Source organism: Haliotis rubra, unplaced genomic scaffold (genome assembly GCF_003918875.1).
Source record: "Haliotis rubra isolate DU_JTF1 unplaced genomic scaffold, ASM391887v1 Scf462, whole genome shotgun sequence".
Lineage (NCBI taxonomy): Eukaryota > Metazoa > Mollusca > Gastropoda > Lepetellida > Haliotidae > Haliotis > Haliotis rubra.
Genome location: NW_025767149.1, coordinates 192700 through 205068, shown reverse-complemented (window position 1 = coordinate 205068; position 12369 = coordinate 192700). Strand labels below are relative to the sequence as shown.

At 36.9% G+C, this 12369-nt stretch overlaps 1 protein-coding gene across 1 annotated transcript; it reads left to right on the top strand.

The window, feature by feature from the left end:
* The first annotated feature begins 212 nt into the window (after positions 1-212).
* LOC124290359 (ceramide synthase-like) lies at positions 213-11181 on the top strand. The gene is made up of 5 exons (XM_046727066.1): positions 213-363; positions 4538-4621; positions 6151-6355; positions 9364-9459; positions 10486-11181. Exons 1-5 carry the CDS (start codon positions 221-223, stop codon positions 10756-10758), a joined length of 801 nt encoding a protein of 266 aa, XP_046583022.1. The 5' UTR covers positions 213-220; the 3' UTR covers positions 10759-11181.
* Positions 11182-12369: the final 1188 nt, after the last annotated feature.

Below are 12369 nucleotides of genomic sequence, written 5' to 3'. Positions count from 1 at the left end.
ACAAGAAGTGAAGACAACATAATCTATTTATTTATCTTGAGAATTTCAAATTATGCATACGGTTTGCAAATAGGTATGAGTAATATCTTCACTAAACAGAAAACAATCAATTTCCGTATTTATCCAACAGGTGCCTGAATCCATATTTTGTAAATACAGAAGATTTGTAAGCGCGATATTGATTGGTCGTTGAAGGTGAAGGTTACCAGATTGTTGTCAAATGGCGACTGTGGCCACGGATGTGTGCCTCCTACTCGCCGGTTCCTTGTTTTATCCTTCATTATATTACGTGCTGAGGAAAGGTTTACAACGTATATGGAAACAGAGATTGTCTGTGTGTGACATTTTCGAACTGAGCTTACGGTATGTTGTCATATTCTGTCATCAGTGATCATAGAGCTCTCGGTATCCTAGGTGGATCGCCCATCGTAGTATCACTACGAACTAGTGATCTTAGATACTGATGCATCTCCAAGTTATTCCTGTGCGCTCTGTCATAACCCTTATTGTGTATTACGCGCACATTTTTGTGGCAGTGGATAGACACTAACATTAAACATTCATTAAATCCTTAGCGTTGTCTACCTTATTTCAGATATTTTTAGCCCTGCCTACTCCCCCTGAAGCTTTTGTTAAAGAATTAAATCAAATATTTTTTATTTTTTTATGGAATGGGAAAAGGGACAAAATAAAAAGGAATAATATGATCAGGAAATATGATGAAGGCGGTCTAAGAATGATTGATATCAATTCTTTTATTCAAGCCTTGAAACTTTCTCATTTAAGAAAATGCTGCCAAAATCACAACTTTATGAACCCAAGCCAGTTTCCCTTGTCTGAATTTTTCTCATTGGGAGCAAATATTAATATCCGAAATAACTGTAAAAATCCTTATTGGAGAAGTGTTCTGGATGCATGGTCAAACTATCTAAGAATCGAGAAAGAACATCCTGATAATATCAATTACATCTTATCTCAACCCCTTTGGTTGAATCATCAGTTTAAAGACAAATCCTTCTTTATACAAAACTGGTACCACAAAGGGCTGCATTGTGTTAGGGATGTTTGTAACACAAGCGGCCTAATGACTTTCAATGAACTGAAAAACATATATGATATCAGGGGAACTTTCTTAGATTATCACAGCAAGCTATGTAGCATCCGTCCTAAGTGGAAACAGTGCATCAACCAGCAAATGTGTATTATAAAATCTAACCTGACAATTGGAAACAGTTTACTCGATTTGCTTAAGCCTGGAAAGGGCTCCAGATATTTTTATGATAATATCATCACCTGTGATACGTGCCCCACAGTATGTAAAAAATGGGAGGAAAACTTTAATCTTGACTCTTAGTATAGGGGTTGTACAAAAGATGTAAAACTTTTCGAATTTCAATTTAAATTTCTTCACTGCATAGTTTACACTAAGAGGGAACTAAAGGTTATGAACCTAGTAAACGATGATATCTGCACTGTTTGTAAAACTGACCAGGAGGACTTAGCTCATGTTTTCCTTCGATGTGAATATGTAAAACATTTTTGAGTGACTCTGGAACTATTTCTGAATACCCACATTAATATGGGTATAACTCTGGATACCAATGCAATCCTTTTTGGCTATCCAGACCAATATAAATTGCTGAATCACCTAAGCCTACTGAGCAAAAGGCATATTTTTCTTTGCAGTCTAAAGGGCAACACCCTAGCAATGGATAAGGTTATAAATAACATCAGACAAGTTTATGCCGTTGAAAGGCATTGCTTGTAAGAACAACAAATATAATGCCTTTGAAAAAAAATAGTCTCCACTCACAAATAGTTTTAAACTTTAATATTAAGTAGATGTATTACATATAGATGTTATTTAGTATTGGCTTTCAGCCACAGTTACTACTCGATGTAAACAATGTACAATTACTGAACTTTGTTGCTCAAACAAACCTGTACAATTTTAATCAGATAAATTATGTATGATTGTTGTATATTACTGTGACTACAGCTACTGACTGTCTTCTCTCTGAGAATTTTGTACCACTTCTGAGTCTTAGGATCCATAACCCGTAGATTTTTAGTCAGATAAACTACATCTGATGGTGTTTACTATTGGCTTACAGTTATATACTTACTTCCATGTGCAAACACTATGCCTTTTTGAACCTTTTCAGGTCAATATGTATACACATCAATAGTCAGATAAATCACACCTGATATGGTAGCCTATTAGCTCATAGTCATAGAGTGACTCTTCTTGCAGACTTTCTGCCACTGTTCAATTATTGTATTTTCAAACATGCTTGTACATCTCTAAGCTGACAAATTACATCTGATCGTGTACACTATTGGCCTTTTGGTTTGCTATAAGCCTATAGCCATATGTGCCTTTCTTGAACTTTGCATCTCAAACAGTCAGATTGTCTGTCTATATCTGATTTTATGTATCACTGGCATACAACCTTGAAGTTTACATTCTCTGTCAAACATTGTGCCAATCTTGAACCGGATTGTACCAGCCGGAGATAGAGTATATCTGGTTTTATACAGCAGTTTTAAATACTCTATATCTGTACAGCCATAGAATTACTTCATTACACTTTTCAATGTCCATCTCCTTGAACTTTGTTATGAAGCTTGTACAACAAGCTGATGCCTGTTCGTACCCATGTGTTTGTACACATTATACTGGAATAAAAAAACAAAAAAAACAACATTAACCATTCCATCATTATCATCATCATTATCATAATAATTATCATAGGGCCATCACAAATATTGAGAATGAAGTAATATCGTCTCTTATATAGTTTTACATCTCCAGTTGATTTTGAAGTAGGCATTTGATATATTTTTATTTGTTTGATGTATGTTTAACTTCTGTTAAAAGGCCATTGTTTGTTGTTTTAAGGCCAGACTCATAAAAATCAGGTTTTGTAATTATGTAAAGCTGGGTCCCGATCCACTAAATGTATAACAACCGTAAGGCTGTGATAAACTGTTCTGGCCACCAAACAGTTATCGCCATATTTTAGTGGCATTTACAAAATTACTCTGTTGTTTGTTAAATTAATGAAACAAAATTAATAAAGTTTCTTAATTAGCTATTCACCGATGTGTCCAGCCCTTTCGCTGCTGCTGATCATGTTTTGATGCGGCGGAAGGGAATCATGGCAGTATAAATAGATGTTTTCTCACAACTAACTGTAACAGTTATCGCCATTTAGAATTTGTCATGCCATTCGTGAAATAATATATATATATATATATATATATTTATATCATACAGTAACCTCGATTAATTGGTTGTGTGACTATTTGAGTGTTTCTTTTACAGTCAATTGATAGGGAATGAAATGATTAATGAATTGTGAACTTGAACTTGCTATTATATAGCTTAAAATTTTGTTATAGGGTTCATTACTTTATCTTTAATATTTCTCTTATGTTACTTAACGTGAAGAATTTTCTTTTGCTGTGTTTTATAGTTGTCAAATACCGTGGGGAAAAAATACCAGAATAGTAATTGACTGGAACTGCGCACGTGTGATACTGATGTATTGGCGATAACTGTTACGCAGCGATAACTGTTCGCTAGCCAGTAGAGTTACGACAGGTCATAAAATTACGAACACTTTGTGGATCAGGACCCAGGCCTTTAATCAAGTCCAGACAAGCAAGGTTCTTTTTGGTTTTTTAAACAGTCCCAAACGTTTATTTTTTAATGATGCAAGAGACCGGAAAACATATTTTGTATTTTTATGGTCTCTGTTAATACATAATCATCCAAGTTTATCTGATCTGTTATTTACTCAGTGTGGCATTTATAGGTTGCTGGGACCCTGTTCTAACCTGGAATCAACACAAGTGTATTGAGAAACTGATACATCCTTCACATTTGCCTGGGTATTTTACATCTAAACAAATACCCTTGAGAAAACGGTTTTGCCAACAATCAGATACCACAGAACAATATGTGTAGAAAAACTGTGGTCCCTGCGTTCTGGTCTAATTACCTGAACTTTATATGCAGTTACCACCACAATTAAGATTTCATAGATTTTGTGTCTTCATGGTCTGCAAATATATGAACAAGCCAAAAGCATATTAAACAAACACAACACAGATGTCTGTTTACTGGTGACTTATCCATGACACATTACTTTGCTGCCATCATATTTCTTATGGATGAACCCGTGAAGGTCCGGTTTGAATATTAATCTTCAGTAACCCATGCTTGTCGTAAGAGGCGACTAAACAGGGATCGGGTGGTCAGGCTCGCTGACTTGGTTGACACATGTCATCGGTTCCCAATTGTGCAGATCGATGCTCATGATGTTGATCACTAGATTGTCTGGTACAGACTCGATTATTTACAGAGCGCCGCCATATAGCTGGAATATTGCTGAGTGCGGCGTAAAACTAAGCTTACTCATTCATTCTTATTGATGAGGGTGGAATAAAACAAACTATAAATGGACCAATTTTTTATAAACAAAATTTATGAATTAATATTATAAAACAAGATCAATAATGTTTGTTTCAGATGTGTCTCGAGTATCCAAGCACTCATATCGTGTGTGGTGGGAGTGCTCATCATCACATCCTGCCAAGATATCATGTATGATCAGTGAGTATTGCTGTCCACATTATCCCTGTTGTGATGCGCCTTAGAATTGATCTTATCTTCAGCAACCTGTGCTGGTTGTAAGATGAGATAAACAGGATTCTGTAGACAGGCACATTGACTTGATTCATGCACATCATGTCGTAATTGTGTGGTCCAGGTTTGATTCCTTACACATGACCATCACATAACCAGAATATAACAGCAGCATTAAACTACAAGGAAACAATCGAAATCAATTCCAAATCTTCCATATACGTGTGATGATTGTTGATTTCCATCAAAAGAGTTTATTATTATATATCTGAGTCGTTATTATCCAACAGCAGTTGCTGTTGCTGTAATTTTGTGGGATAAAATAGTTTTAAAAGTTGTTCATCGATAAGAAACACTAAATTTGATAGAAGAAGGCTATCAGTGCTTCTTCATACTGTACATGTGTGAAGCCCATTTCTGGTGTCCCCCGCCGTGATGTTGCTGGAATATTGCTAAAAGCGGCGTAAAACCAAAACTCAGTCAGTCAGTCTTCATACTGTACTGATTGTATATTGAAATAAAGTCAATTAATCTTTTCTTTCATTTATTCCATCATTCATTCCAGTTCTACATTCATGTTCTGAATACATCTTATAGCATGATAGATTTGATAACTTGCGAACAGATGATTTAAAGACTATACTTTCAAAGACAAAGATGGTTGACTGCAACAGATATATGTTTACAAATGTTGCTTATCGTAATATGAGAAATAAAATGTAAATGTACATGTATATGTAAAGAAATTAAACTGTTTACATACCATTTTATCACCTCTACACACATGGTCTACATTCAACATTCTATGGTGCATGGACCGCCTCCGTGGTGTAGTGGTTAGAGCGTCCGCCCGGAGAGCGGAAGGTCAATGGTTCGATCCCCGACTGCGTCATACCAAAAAACGTTAAAATATGGTACTTGTTGGTCCCTGCCTGGCGCTCGGCATTAATGGGTACAACAAGCTTTATATAAAACCAGCATAAGTCTGGGCTAGTACAAGCAGCCACACACATGCACATCGTCATATGAGCGAAATATTCTCAAGCATGACGTTAAACCCAGTTTCACCTCACTTCACCTTCTATGGTGCACGAGCTTTATGTGCATGTGACACTACATTCTACTCCATTGAATCAGAGTGATCTCCCTTGTTTGCTGAGAAAAATCACATAATGCGCTAGTAAAATATTTACTGATCATTTTGGCCTCTACATTGATATCATTCTCAAACAAATAGTCTATACCATACTCAGATACATAAGAGTTACTAATGGGGTCGGTGGTCAGACTTGCTGACTTGGTTGACACATTTCATAGTATTCCAATTGCAAAGATCGATGGTCATAATGTTGATCACTGGATTGTCTCGATTGTTTACAGATTGCAGCCATATAGCTAGCTGGAGTATTAATGAGTGCAGCATTTAACAAACAAATATAAGGGTTACTTTAGTGGCCACTCTACCTTTATTCTAAAGCTCATTTTGTGTTTTTCAGGAGCTGGCTCACCAACAATTATGCAAAGTTTGTGGTGCCGTACTTCTACTACGACACTTGGGCCATGTACAGAACTCACTGGTACCTGTACCCTGGGGTGCAGACGATGACTAGAGGACAGCGGGTTCAACACTTCCTGCAATCCAACGCCATGATGATGGTCCACCACGTTGCACTACCCCTGGTGTTTTTCCCTTTAGTGCTGGTAGGTGGTCTAGTGTTGTCTGGCTGACTAGAAACATAATGATCAAAGTGTTTGCTCTTAACAAAGTGTGGATTCTCAAGATATTTAGAAATGTCAAAACAAACAGTTTAAAGTTAAAAACTACCGGTGCATTTCCCATGTTTTCTCTCCAACTTCACTTTCCATCCTCAGCCTTCAGTGTGTAGAGCTGTATCAGAGTCAAAACACCGATGACGGTGGGTTGTAGGTAGGGCTGGCTATCTATAGAGAATGACAAGTAAATATCGATAAATATCAAAAGATGTAACTTTGAGCAACAAAAAACACCCTGAAAGAAATCAATTTATTACTCACCCGTTGAAGATATCACTGTTTCATAATTTTACAATGTTATTATATATTGTGTAATAACATCGCGTGATGCTGTACGTATGACGTCAAAGTGGTTTACAGTTATGACGTCACAATGCTAATACCTCTGTCACAATGGTATTAAAGTAAGGCCAGAAATGCTTTGGCTTCAATATCAATATGATGAATTTGACACAAGATAAAAGCACATATATGATACATGTACGACTCTACCTAGTTGGATATTAAAGCTCAGATGACAAAAATGCACTTGAGGGATGACTTCACAGGAGAAATTTTGACGTTTTAACAACATTCATAAATATTCTAAGTACAAACTGTAGTTTTGAAATACAGACTATAATTATTCATATAGCCTCAACTAATTAAATTACATAACTGATTGTAAAAAGTTTTGGGTGTTTTTTTTAACATCTATATGTGAAAAAGATGGAACTCTTGTATTAGTCATATTCAAAATACTTATGTAAAAGTCTTAATTCAAATCGCATAGATAATCTTGTTCACCCATAGAAGTTTCACTTTGTGTATGAGCACTGAACTTGCAACATGCGACTTGATATCTCTGCAGAACAATTAATTTCAAATTTATACCAGTATTTCATACTGGAGAAACAAAGGGGGACACCTCTCGTCAGCTATGACAGGGTTTACCGTAGAATGTGTAAAACCCTTAATTTGACATATAGTCAGGTTTATAAAGTTGTAAACAATTCAGTCACCTCAGAGGTCGTGTCAAAATCAAAACCAGGTAGGAAACACAATTTGGACAGCTTTGATAAGGGTGTCCTACGCCACGCAGTTTATAAACTGTATGAACGCAAAATCCCACCGACGTGTGCTAAAATACAAGATGAGATCAAGGATACAATAAATGTCTCGAAAACAACACTTTTTGTAGCTCTGGTAGAAATGGGGTTCAGGTACACCAAAAGGGGAGATGACAGAGCTGTGTTTAGAGAAAAGTATTCAATCCTGTCCATGCGATCAGCTTATCTCAGAACAGTTGAAGAAAACCGCAATTTGGGGTTTCAAATTATATACCTTGATGAAACATGGTGTAATAAAAATCACCTCAACCGATCGGATATGGCTTCCTTCAGATTGTTCTAAGGCACCAGTGTTACCATCAGGCAAAGGTAGACGCCTGATCATCTTGCATTACCCCAGAAGTGTGGCAAAAGGCTGAAGACCGTGTTCTCAAAATCTAGGACGCATACCGTCTGCGGGACAGCGTTAACGTCAGCCGAGTTGCACCTGTTGTAATTCCGCTCGAGTCCTAGACCAGCAGTGATACTGACACTTGATATTTTGAGACGGACCCTGACATGTACTGCCAAAACGTTATTCTATCATGAAAGTTTATGTTTGATATTCTCGATGACTCCATTATCATATCGTTAATCATTAATACTTTTTCCTATTTTTCTAACAATTATCAATCTTTTAGGCAGCCCTAGTTGTAGTAACAGATCTCCACCTCCTATAATACCCTGTGAAGATCTGGCTTAGAATTGGTCTTCAGTAACCCATGCTTGTCGTAAGAGGTGACTAACAGGATCGGGTGGTCAGGCTCGCTGACTTGGTTGACACATGTCACCGTATCCCATTTGTGTAGATCGATGCTCATGCTGTTGATCACGGGGTTGTCTTGTCCAGGCTCGATTATTTACAGACCGCCGGATGAAAGCTGAGTGTGGCGTAAAACAACCAACCAAACCAAAGATACATATTTTACGGGTGGCGACTTTTCTGGTTATATATAGGGTCCGGAAAAGCGTCTTTTCCAGGCTGATTTGCATTCCACGTGAAGCCTCAGACAGAATTGTGTTCACCTTACTCACAACAAAGAACTGTATTGATTGTACTTATTTCATTGTGACATAGACTGATGTAGACGTAAATCAATTTTAATAGTCGAGCTTAAGTAGCACACGCCGCTGGAGATGTAAGACCCTGGTTTTATTGTATCCCGCCGCCATTTAGCTTGAATATTGCTGAATGAGGCATAAAACAACAATCCAATCCAAATCCAAACCATTTAGTTGAATACATGGTGTGGTGGCATTCTACACCTACACACAAGTTTCACCATCACCTCCATGCCCAGTAACTGCGTCACTACCCTCTCCTCCAGAGCCAACCACTTTAAACCTCACCTGACTTGCTCAGACTAACAACCTGTGAAGATCTGAGTTAGAATTGGTTTTCAGCAACCCATGCTTGTCATAAGAGGCAACTAAGGGGATTGGTTGGTCAGGCTCGCTGACTTGGTTGACACCTGACATCGTATCCCAATTGTGCAGATCGATGCTCATGTTTTTCATCACTGGATTGTGTGGTCCAGACTCAATTATTTACAGACCGCCATCATATAGCTGGAATATTGCTGAGTGTTGCTTAAAACTAGACTCACTCATTCACTACTCAAACTGACCTAGAGTACACCTATAGTGGTAGCTCAAGATTCACTTGAATGACGTTATACATTATGTAATCTACAACCTGACAAAAAACAAATCTCAATAGCTTTGAAATCCCAATCAGATTTTTACCTGTTGTTATTTTTCATGTTGGCTTTGTGAAATTTTGGATATTTTTTAGAAGTAAAACTAATCCTGTCAGCATGTTATATTCAAGTCCGTCCTTTTTTGCAGTATTTTCGAGAAGGAAAGGGTGATTTCTTTGTTGGAGTGTTTTATCTCTTTGAAATGGCTGTACCATTTATTGCTGCCAGATTTGCCTTAGTGCAGGTTTGTATTACCATATTTTCTTGTTTATAGTGCGTACTAAGGCTGTTACGATTCACTCGCGTTTCACTTAGTGAGTCACAGTAAGATCCTCAGGGACCGTTTATAAGTTATGGCTAGGATGGGTGATGATGATTTTAAGGGTGGGGTGGGGTGGGGTGGGTGGTTCACCCATTTTGTTCTGGGGAGGTAGGGGGTGTCATGGATTTTGTACACGTTTCTAGGGGGATCAGCAATTTTGTACATAAAAATATTTTAAAATTATGATTAAAAATATTGAAAGGGGGGGTCATTGACTTTGTACATGACATGCATGGGGGTCACTTACTTTGTACATAAATTTTAGGGGGGTCATTCACATTGTACATGCTTCTCCATAAAAATCATCATCTCTTTCCCCCCCCCAATAAATTATGAACGTTCCCTTAACATGGGTGATTTTTTGCACGAAGGGTTCAATATTTGAAACAGCCCAGCCGATTATTGTTATTATTGTTATTTCAGTGTATGGCTGAGTTTGCTTTCACTTACATGATAGCTAATGTTGGCTTGTTACCGTAGTATTAACCAATCAGTAAGACCTGACTCTTGATAAATATCATTAATGGTAAATCAAACTGATAATAGTAAACATGATTAAACATGGTTTGATACACAAGTGTATCATGTTTTGTATTTTGGCCAAAAGCAGTGCATCAGTGACCTGTGACAGAACCAGTCATCTTGCAGCTAAATATATTCACAGATATATAAATATGTTCATATATTCTTGGATTATTTGTAAACTAATTGTTTGACTGGCATTGTAGAAGTTTGGGAAGTAATAACGATACATACAATGTTATGGGTAACAACGTCTTGTTTATTGCATATAGCAACATTTAGATGCAAATTCTTACATCCTTATCAAGTATATCAAGTGAAATATGGAGCACTTCAGGTTTGGTAACAGTGTAAGAATCTACATGGAAAAGTTGCTACGTCTAATAATATTTGTAGTTTCCTTATTTGTGAATGGTTGTCTTTCAGCTGAAGCTGCAACACACCGTCCTGTACATCGTGGTGGGGCTGATGATGATTGCTATGTTCTTCATCAGCCGTGTGTTGATATTCCCATATCTGTACTGGTCGTACGCTCGTTACAAGGACATCCCCATCAGCCACGTCCCCTACACCATCCCCATCAAGTGCAACGTCAGCTGCCTCGGACTCCTTCTTCTGCAGTTCTACTGGCTGTACCTAATGATCCGGGGTGCATTTAGAGTGTTTTATAAGATCTACCTTCAAAGGAAAAGCAGCTGATGGCTACACCCTGATGTATACAGAATCTAGACGATGTATACATCAATGTGACCCTACCAGGGAGATAATTCTACCCTTGATGATGAAACATCACATCTTTTATTCATCCATCTCATAAGGAATAACTGATCAGTTGTATAAACATATACGGTATTTGTCATATTGCTTCCTGACTTTCTCATAGACCAGTCTGAAAGTAATCATTGTACAAGCCAGTGTATAAGACCTCATATCTGCACAACAGTCCATATGTCCATGTGTATTTTACAGGTTGTTACAGATAAAAGCATGTCAGAGGGGGTATACTCCTCCATCTTATCCAATAAGTTTTATCAAAGTTTCATCAGAGTTTTAACCAAATTCAACAACTTCAACTTGTGTACATTGGTTAGATGTAGAGCTCCAGATAAGATTTAGCTCATGTGGGTACTGTATACCCACTGTATTTTTTTTTGGAGTGGGTATTATGAATTTTGAGTGGGTATTTCATTTTCCGTTACCCACTGCTTTCAAATATGTGCGTATTTCACATATTTCACGTATTTCAGTCATTTTACTCACCTAAGTATGAGTAAGTTTACTAAGCAGGTATGTTCTGCCTTATGTCATACCTAATCAAAGCCAACTTTAATATAATGGAAATGATTTCATAAAAAATCACTCATCCTATACTGACAGTACAACTTGATAGCAATCGATGTCTTTTTCATTACGCAAGCGATTTTTATAAATATATTCCGTACGCATTTGTTTTAAACTTTTTGCAAATCTGACATTTTAAATGCGTAATTGGTACGCAACAATTATTTTTCAATGCGTAATTGGAAATTTTCTATGCATATTTTACCCAGATACGCAGCTTATCTGGTCCTCTATAGATGTATCCCTCTTTGAATACAGTAATTTCTGTTGATGGGAGAGTATATCCACTGAAACTTAACGAGAACATGAAAAAATTCAACACGTTGAACTTGTGTATGTTTTTAGAAGTATATCCCTTTGTTTGCAGCAAATAAAGTGGGAGAGTATATGTACTGAAACTTAATGAGACATGTATAGTGAAAAATTCAGATTTACCATGAAACACAGTATCAGCACTGTCCCGAAGGTACCAGGATTCACAACCTTGGCACTTTGTTAAAGTTAAGTGATTTGGATGGAATGATATATTAAAGATCATTCCCCACTTCTGATCTCTTTGCTGCAATACTTTTCAATTTAACTCAAGGTCTATTGTACTGTAAGATACACCTAATCTATGCTCATTCAGCCTTCTAAAGATTATTCATGCAAATTATTTCCCTTTGATTCAAGACTTGTATTAAGATCAGTTTGGTTAAACTTTCATGTCTGGGATTTGAACCCGGTATTTTAAGAATCCACTTACTATTTTTCCATTCTTAATTCTTAAAAGTTGTCTGAAGCAATGAAAATGGACTTCTCTGTTCATCTGGTGTTAAATCTACCTGGATTTTTTATTTTATTGTACGTGTGTATATCAAGCAAAAGTATTATCATGTTGATGACAATCTCAGTCTAAAATATAAACTGAAAGTATTGAACACGTATTATGATGGAGTACTTCGATGTGTGGCATTAAGAAGCATAAAA

Excerpts from the sequence above, each read along its gene's own strand:
- LOC124290359 (XM_046727066.1), top strand. The coding sequence starts at position 221 with ATGGCGACTGTGGCCACGGATGTGTGCCTCCTACTCGCCGGTTCCTTG. Across the intron at positions 364-4,537 it reads ATTTTCGAACTGAGCTTACG|ATGTGTCTCGAGTATCCAAG; the intron begins GTATGTTGTCAT and ends TGTTTGTTTCAG. Across the intron at positions 9,460-10,485 it reads CCAGATTTGCCTTAGTGCAG|CTGAAGCTGCAACACACCGT; the intron begins GTTTGTATTACC and ends GTTGTCTTTCAG.